Below are 24,516 nucleotides of genomic sequence, written 5' to 3' on the forward strand. Positions count from 1 at the left end.
GTATACCTTCTTATGTGCAAAGGATGGGCACTATAGAACTGTTTTAATAGCCATTGCTTTTCCTAGGAAATCTTTGGGAACTGTGGTTGTGCCAAAGGGCTATAACAACTAAGTCTCAGCAAACTACAGCTCCCAAAATTCTTTGAAGGCTGCCATGACAGTTGAGATGTGGATACATCTCAAAAGTTTAGGTCACAATTATGTAAGCAATTAAGAGAATTATCAGCACATGCCTTGCATAGATGTGTTGGTTTTGTGCGCAAATGCACAGGCTTCACACTTCTGTGTGTTGCCCAGTGTGAGAACATTGAGAGTGAAGCAATGTATCTGTTACCCAGACATGAAAGCATGCTCTCTTTCTTTTCTCTCTCTTCAAGTAAAATCCTCAAGGATGCACGCATACCAGGCATGGGTAAACTTTGGCCCTCCAGATGTTTTGGACTTCAACTCCCATTATTCTTAACAGCCTATTGGCTGTTAGGAATTATGGCAGTTGCAGTCCAAAACACCTGGAGGGCCAAGGTTTGCCCATGCCTGATCTATACTATATAAAACTAAGCCAGCAATAAGCCAAATTAATAGCTGTGAAAGGACTTCTGATAACTGTTATTTTGGGAAGTGTGCTCAGAGTGTTCTATGAGGAGGGCCTGTCGACTCTTTCCCCTCCCTGAACAACATAGTCAGGAATCAGGATAGAGGAACCCGTTTATGTAGGTCAAGTACACATTTCCCGAGGATATATTTACACTGCAAATACAACCTTGTTTTTTTTTTAAAAGGAAAAAACTTTCTCCTTAAGGAGTCTCAGGAATCAGAGGTCTTTAAAGACAGCAGTAGGAAGCAAGATCCCCAGTTTTCAGTCTGTGGCTGTTCCTTCAATAGCGGGCTAGTCTTGCAGCAATTGGCAGAAAAGATTTCTCTCTGCATGGAGAAGTTATCACCTGCCATTTTTTGCTGACCCAAGGGCTGTTAAAGCTACAGCTATAGAGTAGGGATGGAGAAATATGTAACCTTCCTGCTGTTATTGAACTGCAACTCCCATCAGCCTTAGCCAGCACAGCTGACAATGAAACACGATGTGAGTTGCTGTCCAAAAATTCTGGAGGGCCACACAGCCCCCATCCCTGGTATAGCAACCGCTTGAAAAGTTCACAAAGGTACCCAGCCCAGGGACCTGAAACTGCAAAATTCATTTTGTTTGGCGTTTATAGCACTGAGATATGTTCTTTCCTTGATTGGAATGATGTATTGATTCCCATTGATTGTATACTTTATTATGGTATTGATTGTAATTTGTTGTTTGTAAGGTATTGAATTTTGCCACTATTTCTGTGTAAACTGCTTTGAGTCCCCCTAGGGCTGAGAAAAGTGGTATATAAATACTGTAAATAAATAAACAAATATATATATATATATGCCCTGATCTATGTTTCCTCAAATGTACATGTATTTCTGAGAAGCATATACGATGTGTATGCAAAAATGTGGTTGCCAGAAACATATTGTACCATGCATGTGTGCTAGCTACTTACAAATTGTTGGTGTAGCTTTTTAAAAAAATATATAGGATATTCTCCCTCATGGTTCCCTAGAAGATTGAGAAAGGTGGACCATACAAATGTGCAACTATACCCCTTTGTTATGTATTGATGTGCCACACTAGTGCACAAAAGTGTGTATGCATGTGCAGAATCTTGCACTCCACATGTGTGAATATATCCAACTCGTGTACATGCCAAGGCCTCAACTCTCCTGGTATACTTTGCTGAAGGTTGTCTCATGTGCTCTAGTGGAATCCATGCACTACAGTTTGGCAGGGAAGGGCTATAGAGCAGTGGTTCTCAACCTGTGGGTTTCCAGATGTTTTGGCCTTCAACTCCCAGAAATCCTAACAGCTGGTAAACTGGCTGGGATTTCTGGGAGTTGTACGCAAAACACCTGGGGACCAAGAGGTTGAGAACCACTATCATCTCTTCCTCTCCCCAAAGTAAATGAAATGTTAAAAGAAGTTCTATTGCAGAACAATGACTCAATCATGCATGTCATCCCTCCACTCAGCAACCTTCAATTTGGGAATCTGAGTTGGGGGAAAAATACTTTGGATTAATACTTTCAACAACACCTAGCCAGCCTGAGCTAGGAAAGTAACTTCCGCAAACTCTATCCTGTAGAGATGATGGTTTCTTTCACGGGTGTCATTGCCCATAGCTTGACTACGATGCTTAATTATATAGTATATATCTCCAATTCTTCTCCCCATTAAAAAAATTAGACCTTTCTTTCTTTTTTCCCATTTTCAACTCCTTTGAAACTCAAAATAGGGTACAAGTGGAAGGAAGGGAAAAAGGAAAATATTTTGCTTACCTCCTGAGGGCCCAGAATGTTTTGGGTGTGAATGGAATGAGTATGAGCAAGGTTTAGATCCTTAGAAATAATTTCCTGTCAAGAGGAAGTGAAAGGATGAGCAGAACTGTAGGGTGTGGAGGTTGTGAAAGACAACAACAAAGCTTGTTCTAGTGGCACCTTAAAGACTAGTTTGGGACAGACAAGAACCTACAATATCAGAAAAACAATGTTTAAGGTATTATCAAAGGCTTTCATGTCTGGAATCACTAGGTTGCTCAGAGTTTTCCAGGCTGTATGGCCATGTTCCAGAAGCACTCTCTTCTGAAATTTCACCTGCATCTATGGCAGGCATCCTCAGAGACTGTGACCTCACAACTTCTGAGGATGCCTGCCATAGATGCAGGTGAAACACCAGGAGAGAATGCTTCTGGAATATGGCCATACAGCCCAGCTTGGGAAAAGTTACATTTTGGGACTACCGCTCAAATATTACTTTTTGGAAGCTGTAATCCAAAAAGTAAGATGTGCGTTTCCAGCATAGAGAGCCTGTAAAAGTTAATTTTTTGGATAACAACTATCAGCGGCCATGTTCCCTTTCACCAGGAAACCTATAAAAGCCTCTCTTAGAAAACTTCAGTTGTGGACCGTCATGAAAATGAAATGCTATAAATAAATCTGATATGTATGTGTCCGGTGCTTATGTTTAAGTTTTTAAGGTGCCATGACAAGACTCTTTATTGGCTTTTTGCTGCAAAAGACTGACATGGCAATTCTTCCAGAATGTAGAAAGAATATGTTCTGGTGGTGCAAAAGGAGAACAAAGCAAGAATGAAATGAGAGCGGAGGGAGAAAGGGAGCCGATACAATAATACAAACTTCAATGTTGTCCCCACTGACTCTCCAGCCCCCTCTCCCATGCCCCCAACATTGAGCAGTTCAACATTTGGGAATTCAAAACATTTTGGCACAACAATTGCATGTGAAGGAAGGAAATACCACGGGGTTTCAGGCAGAATAAAGACCCTGGCATTTGAATGTGTGGGAGGGAAAGGTTCACCTTCTCCCACATTTACTATTCCTTCTTGAACTGTATGAATTTCCCCCACATAATTTCTTTTTGGAATGATAAAAAAACACTTGTTTAAAACTCTGAAATTCCTGAAAATTGATTTTTTTTAAGTTTGTGATAATTTTGGTCACCTACATTGAGAGGAAGTAAAAATAATTTCAAGTTTCAAGGCATCAAAATATAGCATTCTGTATTAAAGCTTCTGTTTAGGGTTTGAGTGTAAATAAATATATTTTTTTCTAAAATCAAATTGCACATTTTCATGGTGTGTAAATTGTATTTTCATATTTTTCTTTTTGGCAGATTAAAAATAATTATAAAATATTATTTCCTTTTTGAACAGTTGGGCAATAGGGAGAAAAATACTTTGAAAACCATAAAGAAATCTTTCTCTTACGTATTTTCCCCCCATCATCCCCTGCATTTTCGATGGTGCTCTTTGATCGGCCCCGTGGGAAATCCTTATGCCTCCATTACAGGACTTTTAAAAATGTTGCTGTGGCAACTAGAGGGGGAAAAGAGGGATTTATGAAAAAATAGCGTCACTTTCTAAACTTTATTATTATAATTATAATACATCTGCTTGAAAAAATAGCTCTGTGTCCCTCCCCCACCATCCCTGAGCCCACCCCCATTATCACCTTTTGGCAAACTTAAGGAGTCTTTTCCCCCATAGTACAGCACATCCTTGCACCAACCATAGGACAAAATCCCATGTCCATCCCGCCCCCACACCCAAGCTTTCCTGAGTCTAAAATCACCCGTCTTTCCTCTTTTCACTACTCTTGCTTCTAATTTCATACAATATCAGGGAGAAACACTGCTTAAAGTTTTTGAGTGCTGGAGTTTCTATTGGGCACTTGCTGTCTTTTTTCTTACTTCCCCTTCCAAGGCCTAAGATCACCCCAAACACCTGCAAGAGGATGGGGCACCCAGTCCCCCATCCCTCCAGGATGAATGTGGGTTATTCCTGACAATATCCCCCCTCCCACAACCCAGATTGGGGATGCACCTAGAAACAGGTATACAGCTTAGCAAAGGTGGGAGAGATGTCTTGTAGCAGATACGCTCAAGGTAATCACAAATATATTGCACCCAAATGCAAGGCTTCTTTGTGTGATGGGACCAAAGGATTTCATAAACATCAAACATGCCCTTTCATCAGAACAGATTGCATTTCTGGTTGAGTTTACTATTAGGGCAATATTTTCCACCGGATTAAAAATTGAAAGTTTTGTCCAGTCTGCTTGGTGAAGAGAGAAGACTTGGTGTTTCTGTTTTATTTTAAAGCATTATATAAAGGTAGTCTAGACTTTCACTAAAAGATAACCTACTTTGTGTCTTCAAGACTTAGATAGGATCCAATGTAGAGACTTAAAAGAGTAATTACAATAGTCATTTCGCAGCAAGCTTTATGCTTCAACCTTACAAGGACTGATTCTGGCTAACTCCATTTTCCTAATTTCCAACAGACCTCACAACCTCTGAGGATGCCTGCTGTAGATGAAGGTGAAATGTCAGGAGAGAATGCTTCTGGAACATGGCCATACAGCCCAGAAAATTCACCTCTGGCTACAGTTTTTGAATGTGGTCTCAAGTAGACATTTGGCTTGGTGTATTAGTTCATCACCATATTTTCACAATCCTTTTTTCCCCCTTTTCTTACAGTAACTTATGATTTACGCTGAGAATTGAGACAGACACAGTGCACACCCTTGTGCTCTACCTACCCTTTGACTAACAATGAGAAGCACTCTAAACTCACAGTGAATTTACAACTGCATCATACTCAGCAAAACATATGAATGTGCAAGGCTCTGGCTTACCTGTGCTGCAGAACAAGAGGATAACATAGAATGGGGTGGCAGAATGGTCTGTGTTTGTTTAGTCAAGGTGTGCCATTTCTCATAGTTCCCTAAAGTAAAACAAATCCCTACAACAGATTAATAACACAGCTGGGATTGGATTGGTTTAGTAGATTTTTTGTGTGTACGTGAGAGAGAGAACCCACGATACTATCCCTTCTAACAGATGGACACCGACCGACCTAAAATTCTAGCATTGTTTGTCAGTATGCCAAAAAAGGTGAATAATATCACACCCAAGTTCAGGAGTGTTTTGAGCCTGACCATGCTACCATTGCGATTTAGCTACAGAACTTGCTCCTCATCTACAATGCCATGCCTGGGAGTGTATTTTTCACCATGCAGATTGTATGCTTTCAAGTCATTTCAGACTTGCGCCAACCCTAAAGTGATCCTATCACAATTGTTTTCTCAACAGAATTTATTAGGATAAGTCATGCTGAGAGAGCATGACTTACCTAAGGTCACCCTATATTTTTTTCTATTGTCAAGTATGGATACAAACTCTAGTTTCCTAGCATCCCAGTTAGGAGCACCCAGTGGCGCAGTGGGTTATACCCGTATGCCGGCAGGACTGCTGACCAAAAGGTCAGTGGTTCGAATCCAGGGAGCAGGGTGAGCTCCCATCTGTCAGCTCTAACTTTTCAAGTGGGAACATGAGAGAAGCCTGCCACAGGATGGTAAAACATCTGGGTCTCCCCTGGGCAACGTCCTTGCAGATGGCCAATTCTCGCACACCAGAAGCAACTTGCACTTTCTCAAGTTGCTCCTGACATAAAAAAAACAAAACAAAACACAAACTGGCTTTCCTATTGACTGGTGAAAAACAGCTCCTGAATATGTGTAGGTTGCCCACCACTTGCCTCAAAGTTGTGTTTTTCCCATAAGGGTTTTTAAATCAGTTATACATGTAAAGCAGAGGCTGGCTTACTTTCCAGAGAGCTTTTAACACTCTATGTGCACACATTCAAGTCTTGCTGAATTAGCCTTGCAATTGTGCCTTTCCTGCTTGCTTGAGTACATATATTTGTGCTCAAATTACAAAGAAAAGAAGATGCTGTGGAGCTGTGTTTCCTGGACCCGAAAACAATTTATCAGTCTATATACATTGGCAAGCCCTTACAAAGCCTTGTGAGTAATCACACACAAATAATGTTCAGCTGACAACTACTACAAATGTACTTCTATATGTGCACACATTTGCATGCACAGACACACAAACCCAGTTAAATACTGGGATACACAACTGAAGCACTCACTGCTCTTTCAAGACACCATTATCCCCACAATCTTTGTTGAGCTGGACACTGTGAGCTAGGGATTGTGATACTACCCCATATTGATGTAAATCAACTCTAGGTTGATTTCTACCAATTCTCCTCCTGAACTCCTAGGGAATGCTATAATAGTCTACATTAAGCTTGGATCAAAACCAATATGAAACAGAACATTCTTCAAATTTTCCAATATTCAACCCTCACATTTATGAGAGTATCATAAATATTGGCAATGGAAACAACATTCTTGGTCCCTTACAGGCTGAAAATGGGAAAATTAACATGGAATCATAGAATCACAAAGCTGGAAGAGACCACAAGGGCCATCCAGTCCCAAAATGGATTATTTTTAATCAATTATTTTATTCCTGAAAATTACAGGAAATGTGCTTCAGATCACCAGAGAGACTGAATCTGAATTACTTGACAGAGTCAGATAGGTCAACAATCTGAAAGATGTTATTGATAATTAATTTTGAAAGAAAAATTAGATCTCTATGGGAGCAATCAGTTCTATTTAGCAATTCCCCAAATTTCCTGTTTTTTTTAAAAGGGTCGTTTTATTAATTTTCCCCAAGTCCTAGAATTATTTCTTAAAAACACATTCTTGGTTTCATTTTTGGCAACTGAAATGGAAATAAATCATTGGCTAAAAATAACGTATTTTCTTTCTTTTCCTTTCTTTCTTTGGCAAGCCAACCCATATTGCACAACATTGATTGAGCAACCAAACATGTTCATATCGTAATAAAAGAAACCCAAGCAGTCTTAAAAGATAAACATTAATTCGTTGTCATGTAAAGTTCAAATCATTTCTCCATAAATTTCAAAAAAGAAAGATTTCTAATAATAGCACGTGAAGGCAAAGCAACACTCAAGTTGCTATCATCATTTTTCATGGAAAAATTAGATTTCTTCATCTAGGCAGGGAAGAAAATATCCCTAAAGAAGAGCGAACAAAGGACATAGAAATCAAGTGACAATATTTCGAAGCAAAGTCGTGATACAGTTGGAAAGAGATGCACCAACTCAATCTCTGTATTCAGAGCCAGATTACATAGCCGCAAAAAGCATGTGGTATACCTCCCCTGGGACTGTACCTTTTCTGAATGCAGGCCATCCTAACTGTAACATTTCAGATTGTCGGACTGAATACACTTCACGTTTGAAAAGATCCCACCAATCTATGGAAAGCTACCATGTCAAGAGTTATACACTAACCTACCTGATATGCTAGTTTTCTCCAGGGATATGCTTTTTGATATTGCAGTGCATTTGTGTATGCAAACTATGTCCACAAAAATGGTTAACCCGCAAGTAATGTAACTCGCAGTCATGCTCATGCATATTACTAATGGAAGCTATCTACAGCCTGGAAAAAAAATATCCAAGAATCTATTCTAATCCAATTTACAAAATTTCCCTGCCTGCTCTCCATGGGATAATTTTATCTATCCCAGGTGAGTGAGTGGCTATATACAAGCCTGTGCAAACTTCCTCTCACAATCACAAGAAAGAAAAAAACCCTGCATTCGGAAGTAGTATAGTCCCCAGGAGTGGTACCACACAATTGCACCACACTGATACATGTTGATCGGCTCTAACAAACCAACCAAATGAAGCTGTACAAAGGAAAGCGATCACAGCAGACACAGACAATGCTGAGAAAGGGAAATTGCCCATTAAACCCTGACAAATGGGTGGGAATGGGGGCAGGATTTAAAGTGCAGAATGGCAACACAGCAGAAGTCCCAAGATTACCTGGTCCCATGCCCTTCCTGCATATAACCTTTAAAGTGGGTGTGGGGAGCCATTCATAGGAAATTTGTATGGTCATCATGATGCGTAGAGGAGGCCAGTTGATGCGGAAATGCCTGTGGTTTAGCAAGCAGAGTGTCTTGTCTCTTGGCATTTTTGTTCTGGAGGGTCAAGACAAAACCAAAGGGCAAACGGGCATATTGACAGGGCACACACTTGAACAGTACAAAGCCCAATCTGTGTTTACATAGAATGAGCCCAGCCTGAAATCAGTTGGCCTTTTCCTCCAATAACTCCCCCCCAAAAATGTGTCCTTAGAAACGGCACACCTTCACTTGAATGCCTCCACACCCCCTACATCTCAGCTACACACCTGGACATTCAATTAATTTAACATGGGACTCTGTGTGTCCTTCAAAGAGAAATCTCAGTCAATATGACTGACTTAACAACTGCCCCCATTTTCCCAGCCCAGAAGTGGGTAGGAGGAGAATGCACCGCAACGGTTTGTTTTGTTTCAATATAGGAGCTTGCATGAATCAACCTCATCCCCAATTTCACTGGGGAAAGGGATCCGAATCACCCTTTTGAATCCAGCCAGCCATTTGTTTTGTTTTATTATTATTTTGCATAGGAATTGTTGCATAAAAAGCTTCTATCTTTTTGGGGAGGAGAGAGGTGGAGCTGAGGTTGGGATTCACAGAGGAGGAGTAGGAAATACATATATGCCTCCACTGAAATGGTGAAACACTTGCATAGTATGTGAGGCGGATGAGTTTCCACTAGGAGTAGCAGGGTATTAATGTGTGTTTTTTTGTTAAGTGTGCAGAAAACCTCTTACGGAAAGCAAAATGCTCAGTGAGGAATTTGGGTGGATGAGTGTGTTTTGGAATGAAACGGCAACAGCCTCATAGGCTATTGTATGTACATCCACGGAAGGAGCAATCCAAACCTCAGGATCCAAAATACCCAGATCCACGACTTAGACTGCCTCTGCCAAGATGCTCCTGTGTATGTGCATGCTTTCTTTCGAGTTCAAAAAGAAGGAAAAGCAAAAGAATAAGATATATCAGGGTCAAATTCAGTTTCTTGATGGGTAAAAACTGAAGACAACGTAGAAGCAAAACATCTATATGGAATCTTTATATCTTCCTTCTATATGGATGCATTGGTGTAACAGATATTGAGTTAGGAAGATACCACAAGCCAGCACAGTCACTGACCAGGATGATGGAAGTATTCTGGATGTTGTGGTACAAAAATAAAATTTCCAATCTCTGGACAGAATTTTATAGCAGGTCTTTTTAAGAGATGCAAGTCATCAGTATCCCTTCTTTAAAGTGATTTATTTATTTGTTTGTTTATTTTATTTGAAGTGATTATCACTGTGATCCAGGAGTGTAGGATTTTTAGATTTAAAACTCATTGGGATCCATGGTTATTTGAATCCCAACCTTAGTAAAATGTTCTGACATCTCATTCATACTGTGGTTTTACTATTCCAGACAGCAGGAGGCACATAAACAAATGAATGACCATCTGTTAAGAACAATTCTGTTGTTGAGAGACAACATTGTGTCTCTGCAGAATGGAGGGGAAGGCGGAAGCACACTGGATGTGCTTTCCTAATCTTTAGTTTGCAGCCAGTCTTTGAAGCTGCAAGACCATTCAATGCTAATCAAAGTGGCCAATTGCAACATTAACACCTGCTTCCAGCAGACAAGAGTTCTTTTTCCCATCCTGGACAGTCCACAGGTATATAAACCTCACTTGCCTAGTTTCCAACAGTCCTCACAACCTCTGGGATGTCTGAGAATGCTTCTGGAACACGGCCTCACAGTCTGGAAAACTCACAGCAACCCAGTGATTCCGGCCATGAAAGCCTTCAACAACACTTTAAAATCTTTGCACAGAGAAAACTAGTTTGTCAAGGAAAATGATTCACTAGAACCCTTCTCCTGCTAGCTTTTTATGCCAAGGAGACTTTGACATCTTTAAAAGTATATCAGAAAAGCTGCCAGCACCAGCCTGAAATGATAAGATGTGTTTATAACCTCAACAAAACTAAGTTTTACATGGCTACTGTTGGAATTTGCTAGTATTGCAGCAACAAGCCCCCTATGAAATTTAAAAATAATATTGTGCAACTGGAACTATTTCAAGTCCTATGTCAGATTGTGAAGCCAATCATACATAGTTGAAATTGAGGTAGCATGTTTAGCAATACTAGAATATTCCATTTCTTTAAATCCTGGGGCCATAAAATGAGGCTGTAATCCCGATTTGAAATACTTTTATGTAGAGTATAATGTCATGGATTTTCAACAGAATGTCCATCTTTTTTGGACAAGAGACCCATTATTTTATATGTAAACTAAAAAAGATAAAACAGATTATCCATAATGAATTCAGCCACTTGAGGCTAGCATATAATGAATGTAATAAAATCAACAAAGCCCCAAATGATGAGACCAGTTTCACAATGAACATTAACATCAACAAACATCAATGTTATCCTGTCATTTGCCCAGAATTTTTTTCACAAACTTTCTGGAAAATAGAAACTGGATGACTGTATACATGGATGCGTGTAACATTTAAGATGTCATTTGTTGAGATGGTAACATAGTGCTTGCATCTAATAGTGGTTTGATCTATCTTTTTGCTATGGAGGTTCTTGGAACTGATTTTGGTCTGATTGGATTTACTCAGTGGCAAATCAAAAACCCAAAGGCTAGTAGGAAGATTCTGGGATCTGAAGTCTAAAACTGCTGATCAATTGTTGTTGATTGTTAGGAGTGCAAGCATTCACAAAATCCATCCTTGTCTGTAAGGACAGAGGGTTTTTTTAAGAGGTGGGAGAAAGCTGCCTAGTACTACATGAGCTCAATATGGGCTCGTGGTTTTCACTGCTACAAAGCCTGTGCATTTCGTTTGGGTTTCTTCACATGTGGCTTTGAACCTTTGCATCAGAACCCGTGACATTTAGAAGCCTACAAACAGTGGGAAGAAAAAACACAGGCCGTGGAGGTCGACAGCACTGGAACAGAACACAAAAGAATTCAAAACCACAATAACACTCTACGTCAGGCATGGGCAAACTTTGGCCCTCCAGGTGTTTTGGACTTCAACTCCCACAATTCCAAACAGCATGCCCGTTATTAGGAATTGTGGGAGTTGAAGTCCAAAACACCTGGAGGGTCCAAGTTGGCCCATGCCTGCTCTATGTGCTGTAACATTTACAAAATATTTAAAGGAGGGTGTATGCAGGGGGAGAACCACAATGAATAAACACAATACTTAAGAATGTGCCTGAGGACTTTCTAGCATCACTACTCTTATCATAAGGTTAACAATCTCACCAGACTTCTCAAAATGATTTCTTTCATCCTAGAAACACTGGTGAGTGCTCTACAGAAAGCTGAGTGGGGTCTTCAAGGAGTTCCTTTGGCATTGTCTGCCATTTGACTTTGAGTAGGCATATAGTGTGTACATAAGAACCTCACAAAGTTTCAGAGAACAGGCCATGCAACTGTAGTTAAGTGTGATGCTTAAATAACAAAATCAGTCCTAGAAGGCTGTCTGTGAATGTCCTAGAGTTCAGTTTTTATGGATGCCCTTCAGTATAGTATATCTAAATCTAAATGCAGTCTTTGACTCTGCCACTCTTTTCTCCATAATCCTTCCCTCCTTTCATTATCAATTGCTTGAATGGCCCTCATTTTATACAAAAGTTGCTATTATATTAGTAGAAGGCTAACATGGCCTTCATGGGTGCTGATGTAGATCTGGCAAAAGCAAAACCAGACACTTTGAGAAATAAGCTTGAGTCAAATATATATTCTAAGGCAGTGGTTCTCAACCTTTGGGTCCCCAGATGTTTTGGTCTTCAACTCCCAGAAATCCTAACTGGCTGGGATTTCTGAGAGTTGTTGGCCAATACACCTGGGACCTACAGATTGAGAACCACTGTTCTAAGGAGCCCTACATAATGCCCTACTCGAGAGCCAACAATGGCGCCATGGAAATGACATACAGTTAATGATGCTGGTGAGTTTAGTAATATGGTCTTAAAGGTCAGGCTTTCAATGGACATAACCAGCTCTGCGCTCCGTAATACTAAGAAGCCAATCAGATGCTGATGCTGATGTGATGTGTTAGCTATGTTCACAGACTTTACAATATAAATATTTACAGGGACTGAAATTGTTTAAGGATTGCTCAACCAATGCTAACCAATTGCCACCTTGTATAACTTGCTTTTGCACTAACCTGACTATTGTGTGTCAGTCCCCAAGGATAAGTATGTTCTCCCTGCATACACACAAAGCCAATCAGCAATAGGACCAACATTTCACTACAGGCTAACTATTGCTTCAGTTGCTTATGAAATATGGTGCTAAAGAACTATTTTTAAAGACTTCCTACCAGACCAGCAATATAGCTCAAGACACAATGCTTGCTTGCTTCATTTCCCAACATGACACATAAGATATATTTTCTGCCAAAGGACATTTAGCATTAGCTTAGTCTAATCCCAGATCTGATTCAGTAAACTATAGAGATTTTAAGAATTCCTTCCTAAAACTGTAAGGACCAGCATGCTTCCAGGTATTCACTCTTGTTCCCAAGCCTCCTACAAAATGTGTTTTTCTTTTCTGAAAGCTTGGATAAGTGGAAATGTTCAAACTTGTACTACTTTTTTTAAAATAGCAGTCTAAATGGCACATTCATTTCCCCCTTTGCAAGTGCTAAGAAAACGCCCCTCTTTTTTATTGGAAGCTGAAGTATTGAGGAACTGGAAATCTCCAGTGAAGAGAAAACTGACAAAGGCGATATGCTATTTTGTGTTTTATAGCTCTCTGATGAAACAAAATTCCTAGGCTGAAAGACTTCATCTAGAGATAATGCCTTTGTGTACAAGGATAGCAATACAGTACCTCTGATATACTATTTCCAGCTTTTTCTACTCTATTGACGCAACTCTCTGAATAACATAACCTCAACTACATTGTGTTGTTAGATATGCCTCCTTTGCTGTTCTTTTTCCCCTGGAGATTACTAAATAAGTCAGTGGTATGCACTCTATTTTCCTCCCTTTGCATTTTTTCAAATTTTATAAGCCTTTTATTCAAAACGAGAGGCTGGTGGATTCTGCCTTAGGGCAGAGAATTCTCCCTGCCAACAATTTATAGCCATCCATCACCCGACACCCAGGGAAGGAAAAAAGCCCTTTAGGATACATCAAGCTCCTATCATGTGCGGTGCTTCTTACCCCCTTTTGGGATGGGAATAGGTCAGGGGAGGGGGCACTGGCTAAACTGGGTGATTTGTTGTTGTTGTTGTTACAGGGGATTGCAAGTTCTGAAGGAAAATATACCTCTTTTTTCCTTGTTGATTTTTTTTGTCTTTTTTCCCTTTTGTTTTTTGCATATAGCATTAAATATTGTCGCTTACAGTATCACATGCAAATACATGCTGGCTTGAAAAATGCAGACTCTAAATAGTTTAGCTTGGCAGCACTATTCCTTGCACTTTTGTTTTGTTTCGGCAGCATCGCTTTGAAAAAAAAAAAGAACGTGTCCCATGCTCAGCTGCTCGATAGCATGTCCCGTATTCTGTTGTTCCAGGAGAAGCTTAGCGGAGATATCGTTCCCCACGTGATCGCCGACAAAAGTTCTGTTCCTGTTATTGTTACATATATTATTATTATTTTCTGCTGAAAAATAGATTTATTTATTTATTTCCTGCATTTCATTTGTTGATGATATATAGTTGAGTCTCTTTGTTTCTACCCCTTCTTTTTTCCCTATTTATTATTTATTTATGCGACCAGATCAAAAGCCAAACCATCCCAACTTCGGATGGAAACAGGAGAAAAAAAATCACAGTGAAAGCACCCAGCTCAAAGAGGGATGCTCCATTGTCGTTTTTCTGTTGTGAGCAGAAAAAGAACAAAAAGGAACGAAACAGAAGAAAGGTCACAAGGAGGAGGTGGAGGAAGGAGGCTGTGTCTCTAAGCTTTCTCCTTCAGGCTCCATCGAATGCTGGAATTCCTGCTCTCCCTCCCTCAACCCTACACACACTATTCTCTGTGCCTACCCTCAGCTCTTTCATCTGTAGGAACTGGATTGTTCTTAGAATATCTACATTGTAGGAAAGTCGTTATCATGCATCCAGGCAGAAGGGAGCGCTTGACCTTATTGCTTGTGATTGATGGAAGATCCATGCACAAAACAGAAGAACAATTCTAAGGAGAGATAGAAGGTCCAAGGCAGGTAGATAGGGTGGCTTTCCCCAGAGAGACCGTGGAGTGTCCATGTGTTCAAAGAACCAGAATCACTCTTTATGCAAATCAGGAGAGTAAGAGAGAGAGATACAGACAATGTGGATGGATGGCTACAGGGTAGAGGATGGATATTCTTACGGAGGAAGGTTGGCAAGAAAACCGATCAGAGATAGGCCAGAGAGATGAATCAACCAAACGCAGATTATAGAGTATAGACAAGGAGAGAGACACGTGATGAGGGAAATAAAGGATCACTAAGCTCTATGGCTCGTTACAGTCCTGAGTAAGATGATGAGACAAGGAGCGTAAAATGGAAAGAGATAAAGCACAAAGCCAGGGTTAGAGAAATACAGCGTAGTCTGGTGAGGCCAAAGAGGAGGAGAAATGCAGGCAACCTAGCCAAGGAGGGCCTTGGGGACCTTTCCCAAAGTGTCTTCTCTCATTGACCTCCCCCTCTTGCTCTCTGAAGTATTTGGATTTTCTGAGCAAGCCAGTCTTCCCAACTTACTCTCCCCTTCCCTGCTTCTTTCAGCTGTTAAGCCACACTGCAGACTCCACACTCAGAGCCACGGGGACAGAAGGCTTCAAGATTCTCATGGACACTCCTAAAAGTGCAAACTTTAGTGCAACACCACCTATGAGATGCCTGCTGCATTCCAATGTCTCAAGTGCATTCGGCTGCAATTTTTTTTGTTTGTTTTCTTGTTCCCTTTGCTTTTTAATATTTTTTGGCATTACCTTATTTTTTTTCTTTTTCTTCTAGGAGGTTTTTTTTTAAAAAAAGAAACAAACATACAAGCTAACCCCAAGCATCCCTGGTGTGTCTCTACAGGATGGAAGGGATGGGCGAGCGAGGGCGTCGGACGGAACCAGGCGAGCCGAAGGGAGTGGGCACTGGAGACGGGCGCAGTCCAGCAATGCTGTTCAGGCTGTGGGACTTCTCATAGCCTGAGGGGAGCGCTGTGGGAAAGGAGGGAAAGAGATGAAAGCTGTAAATTAAGGAAGAGGAGAAACGTCCATGAAGAATTTGTCAGTCACCAAGGATTTAAAAGCAGGGCCTTCCTCAGCCATCACAGTAGCATGAAATTAGGAATGTTTCAACTACAACTTCCAGAAATCCCATGCCAGCATGCTAGTGGCGGAATTCTGGGAACTGTAATACGAAAACAAATTTTTAAAGCCCTGGCAGCATGTTAAAAGGAATAAACTTCTCTTTCTCTCTCTCTTTCTCTCTCTCTCTCTCTCTCTCTCTCTCTCTATATATATATTACATTGACTCAGCTATGCTTATATATCTAGTTCTTATTGACTACATTGAGGCATTCACTGATGTCTTCATAAACCATAATGCATGATGCTGTGGATGGAGCCCCCGTGGCTCAATGGGTTAAACCCTTGTGCTGGCAGGACTTAACACCAACAGGGTGGAGGTTTGAATCTGGGGAGAGTATGGATGAGCTCCCTCTGTCAGCTCCAGTTCTCCATGCGGGGACATAAGAGAAACCTCGCACAAGGATGGTAAAACGTTTTTTAAAACCCACAAAAAAGCCCAAAAACACACACACACAACCATCCAGACATCCCCTGGGCAACGTCCTTGCGGACGGCCAATTCTCGCACACCAGGGGCGACTTGCAGTTTCTCAAGTTGCTCCTGACACGGAAAAAAATGCTATGGATTATTTTAAGGCCCTGAGCTCCCCTTTGTTTTCCTAGGGAAGGGATGGGGCACATCTTTTACATCAAAGGTGTGTCCTTCAGGGGTCAAATTTGTTTTGCTTCAAAGGCCCCTTCCACACAGCTGAATGAAACCCCACATTATCTGTTTTGCACTGGAATATATGGCAGTGTGGACTCAGATATCCCAATTCAAAGCAGATATTGTGAGATTTTCTGCCTTGATATTCTAGGTTATATGGCTGTGTGAAAGGACCCAAAATGACCGCTAATGTGGAAAGCATTTCCATCATTATGCAGCCACTCAGGGGAAAAAGAAATTTTTTGCATTAGCCACCCCCTCTTTTGTCCCAAATTGCCCTTTGAGGGTTTGGGGGACATTTTCACAGTATTTTGGGGCCGAGAAGTCTTTTTTGAAAAAAGACAATAACAGGACATTCCTTCTACTCAATCTTGCCACTATTAAAATGTATCTTCTGGATCTAAAATGCCCCAGGAGTGCAAATTTACCATACATTATATTGTAAATTTGTGTATTGTATACTGTATATTGTACTGTATTTTGTGAATTGTTAGGCATCGAATTGTGCCTTTTGGTAAGCCGCCCTGAGTCCCCCCCTAGGGGGTTGAGAAGGGTGGGGTAGAAGCACTCCAAATAAATAAATAAATAAATACATACATACATACATAGAAAAAAGGGGGTTTCTTTGCAGAGGAGCGTGTGGTGGAGATTGCAGCTCTCCAATGTACCTGACAGAAGCAATGAACCCCCCCCCCCCCTAGTCTTCCACAGTTGCCCAGCCTTTCCCTACAATGTTCCAGATTCAAGGTAATTTCCTGTCCGAAACTTGGACAGTTCCTTTGAGTAAGTACAGGTCATGAATAGGGATAGATCATGGATATGGACCCCCCGGTGGCACAATGGATTAAACCCTTCTGCCAGCAGGACTGAAGACCAACAACTTGGCGGTTCGAATCTGGGGAGAGTGCGGATGAGCTCCCTCTCTCAGCTCCAGCTCCCCATGAAGGGACATGAGGGAAGCCTCCCACAATGATGGCTTGTGATTTATGAGGCCACCAGAAAATGTTTCAATATAGCCGCTGTCTATTCTTATTGGCGGCAGATCTCTAAGCTTTTAGGCAAAAATGGAAATGGTCATCCAGTTTCTCTTCTAACCCATGAGATTCCAGGAAATTAATTTAGTACTAGAGCCACTGCCAATATACAGCTTGCATATTCATTTGTACCTAAATAGACTTTTATTCTTTTTTTCCTTACCCCCCTCCCAAATGCAAATTATACCAATTCATTGTGGTCACTTAGAATTTTGACCTTATTTGTTATTTTCTAGCCACCAGACAATTGGGGATTGCCCCATTTACTAGGACCAACTATAGTTCCAAAATAGTATACAACTTTTAAGGTTCTCCGGAACTCTTCATCAGTCTGGCCAGTTAAAAAATATGGAAAGGGTTATTTTCCTTCTATCCCGGGAAGCATTGCCAGGTGAAATCTGAACAATGTGAGTTATCAAACCTGAAAATGCTTCATCTAGCCAAATTTTTGAGCAACTGCAGCATGTTTTGGGGACCATATCTATGCCCCAGAACTCTCTGGAGATCTTATGGTCGAACTAAAAATAAAACGACGAAAAGAGGTTCACTTTTGGTTCTTGAAAAGAGCTATTTTTGTTCAACAGCTCAGGGAGGCCTTGAAACCTATTTATAAAGTAAAGTGTTGCACCTGGAGGCTTCTCAAAGGAGAAATTCATCCTCTCTTTTTGGGAGCAGAAAAAGCAAAGTCTGAGTATTCTGGAAGGGTTGAGAACTGGAAACCAGAAAAAAATCATGGGGAGAGCATGCAACTCCAAGGCTATACTTTATTCAAACCCAATAAGACTGATGATGGGTTCTGGAGAACTAGAACATACATTACTATGGAATTATAGCATTGTTTGACTGTGGATTTTGGCTAACAGCTTAAAAAGTGAGAGCTGTTATTTGAAATTGCACTCAGGGCACACCAAAACATGACATTAAATGCCATGCTGCATATCAGAAGACAGGGTTGGAGCAGAAAATTTGGTCTTTTGTTGCCCTGCTGTGATCCTGAGGAAAATCCCGCCAATGAAGGTGGTATTTGTATGGTGAGGAAATTCCCCACTGATGTAAAGGCCCACCCCCCACCCCCACCCCCACCCTCTAGCACCTTTCTCACCTCTCTCCCTCATTTACCTAGAATTGGGTGGTCCTTACTACCACCCTTCACATGCTCACGCACATGTGTCCGCATAGCTAGGCATGCAATGCAAGCAAAAACATACATGTCATGCTTGCCCCTCTTTTATGACAGGCCAGATGAGGAGACATGTTGGACTTGAGCATGTTATGACCTGTTAACAGAGGTGTTTACTAGATCATGTGTGCATAAGAAACAATGCGTGTGCTGAAAAGTGCCCCAGTGGCATTGCATGTGGCACTGATGGGCAGAAGAACCTCACTGCCTGTGATGAAGTCACAGAAGCTTTTGGGGCAAAGGGGGCTGTGTATTGAAATGCACACAACAAAATCCATCGTTATGGGAAAGTGGGGTATTAGTCTTTAAAATAAATACATAAAGGAATACTTACATGTCACTGAGGTATATCAGAGCAAACTGTCATAGAGGATACCTCGCAGCTGAATAACATAATCACATATGTAGGCATGGGGTTATCGGTCAGAAGATACTGTGTATTGGTAACATGAACGACGTATTAAAGTTACTGGAAAAGCATGGTGTTAGAATACATTGCCAATTGTACTAGTGGATAAAAATGTTTACTTGAACCTTTGTGCAGTAATATTATGCATATACTCAGTATATAAAACAACATCCATATATGTTGCATATTAGGCATGTGACTTACACATATGCCATAGTCTATATGGAGATGACTCTCAATCTGTAAGTGACATGTGCTGCTAGTATGTGAGAGATCAATGCCATTATGTGGTAGACTGAAATAATATGCGAGCTCGTTATAAATAGTGCATACGCATATGTAGACAAATAGACAGCACGAAATAGAATGTGTTGTACAACATGATTTACGTGGTGTGACATGTCTGCAGTATTTCAAACATATGTGTTGTATATTTCTGAAGAGCATGTTGTAGGTTGGGGTTGAATAACTTCAAGTATTTTGACCCAGCATGCATGTGGAAAGTATGACACCAGATGTGCTAGCATGCTCTTTGCCAGCTCATTTGGCATACATCCTGTAATGTAATGTTGTAATGTTATGGATATAGGTTACAAGGCGTCACATGTGCTCTGCACATAGCATGCTTATTAGATTAGCATGTTACTGAATGTTTGTAGTATGTAACACAAACAGAGACATTTCAGACTAGAGTATCACATTACACCCATAGGCAAAGCCCATTTTCTCAGCTGTAGAAACCTCCTGGATTATCTCTCAAAGACAATGGCAGTCAAGGCATACCTCTTCCAATGAAGGAGCTGCTCCACCCTAAAGATACCACAACTTTGCAGGACTACCCAAAGGCTCCCTGTATGAGCAGGTGCCTTTAACTGAATGCAATAGAGAAAATGGACTTTATCTACATGGTGTGTGATGCCCTGCAGCCTCCTTCCCATCTGCTTGGCAGATCCCACCACAGTACCAAGAGCAATGACACACTGAGTTTGGATTGAAAGCATTGTGCAGGGCTGACCTGCCTCCGAGGGGCGCTGGAGTTCACATGCCCAGCCAGTCTCAGGCGGTAATCAGAGCTGGGGACAAAGAAAGACACGGAGATCTGATCACACCGCGCTGGAAATGCTAAGCAGGAGAGCTTGTGCAAGCAGCATGGAGGAAAGTTCATATCTATTGTGTGTACAAGAATGGTGACTAGGGCTGGATCTAAACTGCCATATAATGTGGTTTGGAACTGCATTATATGGTCAGTATAGAGTAGACCCATATCATGCAGTTCTGCTGCATTAAATGGGTCTGCACTGATGATATAATGAAATTCCAAACTGCATTATATGACAGTGTAGATCCAGCCTGGGTTTACAAGGAACTGATCCTCATGTACCCCCTTTTACACACAACAAGGGGGGAAGGAAATGCAGCACGTGCAAACTGCACATTCTCAGTGCTAGCCAGCACACATTTGAACTGGACAAGCAGCACGTGCACAAGGAAAAAGAATACATTTCAAGGATCGTTTCACCTCTATCTGATTTCCTACAGAGCAGTATTTGGGTGAAGCGATTGTCAAGAGGCAAATAGCATCTCTCTTCTATGTGCATGTGCAAGTCTTTTTAACCATTTGCCACCAAGCAGCAGGTCGCAAATTGATCCCATTTTGCATGTGCAGAAACAGGCTCACCGGCAAACAGACAACCTAGCACAAATGCAAACGCACAACTGGCTTTGTTTGCATTTGTCACAGTCATGTGTTCACCCAGGTTTTCTCTGTGCAGATGGAGAGCAGAGCTTTCCTGGCATGCAGCAAGATTTGAACATGTCACCAGCTTCACACTTACCTCTTCTTTGCATTTAGGCACACGCACACACATATATATTATACAGTAAAGAACATTTCTTTTGTAACCGGAATAAGATCACCTTTATCTCCTGTGTATTTGCAAGAGATTTTGCAAGTGCAAAGAGCTGAGGTGCATGGGTTTCAATTCTGTATGCAAAATAATTTGGCAATGGTGAATTCTTTGAATACAGAGGAAAACCAGAATGTGCAAATGGAGACAGGTATGCACTCACAGAATTTGCACTGGTGTTTTGATTTGTTTGGGACAGTAGCCCAACAATTTCAGAGAGCACTGAAGCAGTGAGGATGGAAGATTATGTAGCCAGTCCTAGGAAACATCTTAGGTGGGCTTCTAAGTAGTATCTCATCTGATCACCTGTGGCCAGTTAAGAATGACATCCAAGCAACCATATATAAGACCCTTGTATAAGCTGGTGCCTTTTGTTTTTCTTTCAGGCTGCAAGTGGATAACACAACACAGGAAATCAGACAGGCTAGTAACTTGAAGGCATTATTTGCAAAATAAATCATCTCTGATGCTTCCCCCTCCCCTGCTCCTATCCCCATGCATGAGACGCTGGGATGTGGCCACAGAGATGTCAGCCTCATCCAAACGTCTATCACTGCCTTCCTGTGAAAAATAAAAGAGATGTCCCACCCAGGTGAGTATAACAAGTAGGCTGTGATGTGTGGAGCAAATTACATACCTGGCTCACGCAGTCGGGGCGTTACGAGAATACAGGGTGGACCCTACAAGACGTATGAAATGGGGCATTAATTGGAATCAAATATTGGTGCAGCCCATCTCTGGGGAGAACACGAGGGGAGCCCAGCTCCCTACCATGTGCTGTGCAAATATCCTTCACTCGTGTGCTATGAATCGTCTGTTCCCATGTCCCAGACCACCTGCCCCATGCTCCTGCCTTAGTTTTGTGTGTACTTCTAGTGTTAGAGCAAATCAATCCTTCTCCAAGGGCACTTCATACCATCCCTATTTAATTTTCCAACGATGCTGATGTTCCAGTTCCCATTTTCTCAGCAATATTCCTCTCCTCATTATGCTTTGGAATGTAGTGCCACCCTCACGTTCCCCTAAACACCTCAAATCCACAGCTATGGGGGCCCCCATCGTGTTCCCTTCCGTGGACAGGAGCAATATTTGCCCTGAAAATGAAAACAGATAATAATGAAATAAAGCCACAAGCACATGGGACACTTAGGTGAGCAGGTGGGCAGAGGTCTTGTGAGGGTATGTGCTTTTAGGTATGAACGTTGGGGAGATGAACAGAAATGAAGAGCAATCCACCTCTTCAGAACTGCTAGAATCTAGAACAACTAGGGGAACTGTTTGGGGAAGCACTTGATTTAAGCTTTTTGTTCTCATTTCTTACTTAAAAGGAGTCTGCAGTCCCACGCTTCCCTACTGTGTAATGTCTCATTCAACTCCAGGACTAATGCACAGGTTCACATGGCTGGCTTGAGAAAAGACACCTACATTTTCTCCCTTTCATCCCTTTCTTGCTATTGCTTCTCCCTTTCCTTTGAAGTTCCCACACTGTCAAAATCTCAGTTGTAAGCACACTGTGTTTGTATTAAGTCTCACAACTCTACAATGACTAAGAGAGAGAAGAAAGTCTCTAGACCAGAGTTTCTCAAACTGTGCTCCTCCAGATATTTTGGACTTCAGTTCCCAGAAATGCCAGCCATCTTATCAGCTGTTAGGAATTGTGGGAGCTGAAGTCCATAACATCTGGAGGAAAAAGGCTTGAGAAACACTGCTCTAGACTACCATTTCCAGGCTGCACTTCTATCATAGCTTTGGAATGACTTTGGAATATTGTACTCACTGTTGGTGGGATCAAGATTATGGTTTAGAGTTGCCAGATCTCAGCCCAGTCCTGAGTCTCCAGTTTTTGTGGGTCACCTCAGGATAGATGAGGCTGTAAATTCTCCAGTTTTAAGGCTCTTCTCCAGGCATGAGGAAAGTGCTACCTGGGAATCTCCATCTCATTTAATACCAGCTTGTTACTAATTAATTTATTGATGCAACTCTTCAGACTCTTCTATGTATTTACAGATAGTCCCCAAGTAACGAACAAGATAGGTCAAGTAAGTTTGTTCTTAAATTGAATTTGTATGCAATTTCAGAACAAGTATACTTTTTAAGTGTAACTTCAGCCAAATGCTAGCATTGGATCACATAGGGAAGGGCTAACACCCCTGTGGCATTTGTTTTGCTGTCTGTGCTGTTATTCAGAAGATTTCACCTTACTTTCTGTCCCTGTGATAATAGGATTTTGAAAAAATGGCTTGATGTGGAAACAGGGACCCCTTTTCCCCATGATAACTCTTTTTAGGAGTGAATTTCCCTTCCTAGGGGTACCATAGATTTCTCTCACTTCCTGTTGTCTCACCCCCGTTCTTAACTGTGAGTCATTTGTAAGTCAGATGTTTGTAACTCAGGGATTGCCTGTACTTAGTTAACTTCTTCCTTCCTTCCCAGTTCTTGTGACCTACTAGAGGGCCTGTCCAGACAGGACCTTTATCCCAGAAGCTCCCAGTTCAAACTAGAGGGTGGCCAAATGACATTCCCTGAAAACATGTTCAAAATTCAAGCTATGAGCAACCGTGATGGATACTTAATGGCATCATCATGGACTATCCATAAGTCTCTGGTAGCAAGTGGCAATCAGTCAGAAGGTGAGCCTAGTCCAGCTTCAGTCCAATCTTTATATAAAGACCTCATCACACTAGCGAATAAATCCACTTTAAATCCAGTTGCTGCCTCCTGCAGAATTCTGGGGTTTGTAGTTTAGGGTGAAGCCTTTAACAGCCTCACTAAACTACAAACCCCAGAATTCTGCAGGAGGAGGCAGAAACTGGATTTAAAGTGGATTCATTCTCTAGTGTGATGAAGTAGTAAGATGATCTAGCTGCTCAAGGAGATAAGAGTTCTTCATCATGAATAGCACCACTAAAGAGTGGATGAAATCCTGGAGCAGATACACTATTCCACTCACATGGAACCTGCCATGAATTGGCAGTGCATTCACAATATATTATTTTATTGTTATAGTCTAGGAGGGTTGGTTGATATTTCATTCATGGAAGAATAACACTCAAGATGTGTGTCCCCCAGTAGGCAGGGGATTGTTCTATGTTTTTGAAAAAAAGATCAATTGGAGCCTAGATAAAGTAATATTGTTCCCGAGAAAGTGAGAAAGCAGTGTGTGCGTGTGTGTGTGTACACCAAGCCCAGCTGAAGTAGGAGAAATGGGTCAAGGGGACTGATCAATTTGCTGGTTGCAACCATCTCTCCCTTGTGTTGTCAAGGGCTTTCATGGCCGAAATCACTGGGTTGCTGTGAGTTTTCTGGGCTTGTGGAACATGGAAATACATCCCGAAAAACTCACAGCAACCATCTCCCCCTTGGTTTCACTAATGTTCTGCTTATATATTTGTCAAAAAGAAAAGCCGCCCTACAGTTTACAATCTCCTGTGTTCTCCCATCAAAATGATATTAAACCCATTAGCACTGTGTTTTCGTAGCTCAGGGAAATAGGCAAGAGACAACACTGACCTATGGAGGGTGTTTGTGGGATATGTTTTGACCTTAAAAGGCAGCACTTGTTCTTATGAAGCAGCAGGCAAAATTTCATAGAAGGTAAAACAAACTGAAACCCACAAAAATCAA

At 41.4% G+C, this 24,516-nt stretch overlaps 1 protein-coding gene across 18 annotated transcripts in view; it reads right to left on the bottom strand.

Annotated features, from left to right (window-relative positions):
• Positions 1–5,071: 5,071 nt before the first annotated feature.
• Positions 5,072–24,516, bottom strand: part of LOC132777953 (voltage-gated potassium channel KCNC1-like) — an 84,000-nt gene continuing 64,555 nt past the window's right edge. For 3 of the 18 annotated variants that reach the window (XR_010910140.1, XR_010910138.1, XR_010910136.1), the window contains 3 exons: positions 21,530–21,572; positions 18,911–20,058; positions 15,475–15,564 (listed from right to left, as the gene is read on the bottom strand). Coding sequence is in view for 6 of the 18 variants with exons in the window: in XM_060780519.2 (XP_060636502.1) it covers positions 15,431–15,564 (134 nt within the window). In the remaining 12 variants the exon portion in view is untranslated. Of the gene's footprint in view, positions 15,565–18,910; positions 20,059–21,529; positions 21,573–24,516 lie in introns of all 18 variants that reach the window. The other 15 variants (XR_010910141.1, XR_010910139.1, XR_010910137.1 and 12 more) reach the window with 9 other exon arrangements.

The sequence above is a fragment of the Anolis sagrei genome, chromosome 6 (genome assembly GCF_037176765.1).
Source record: "Anolis sagrei isolate rAnoSag1 chromosome 6, rAnoSag1.mat, whole genome shotgun sequence".
Lineage (NCBI taxonomy): Eukaryota > Metazoa > Chordata > Lepidosauria > Squamata > Dactyloidae > Anolis > Anolis sagrei.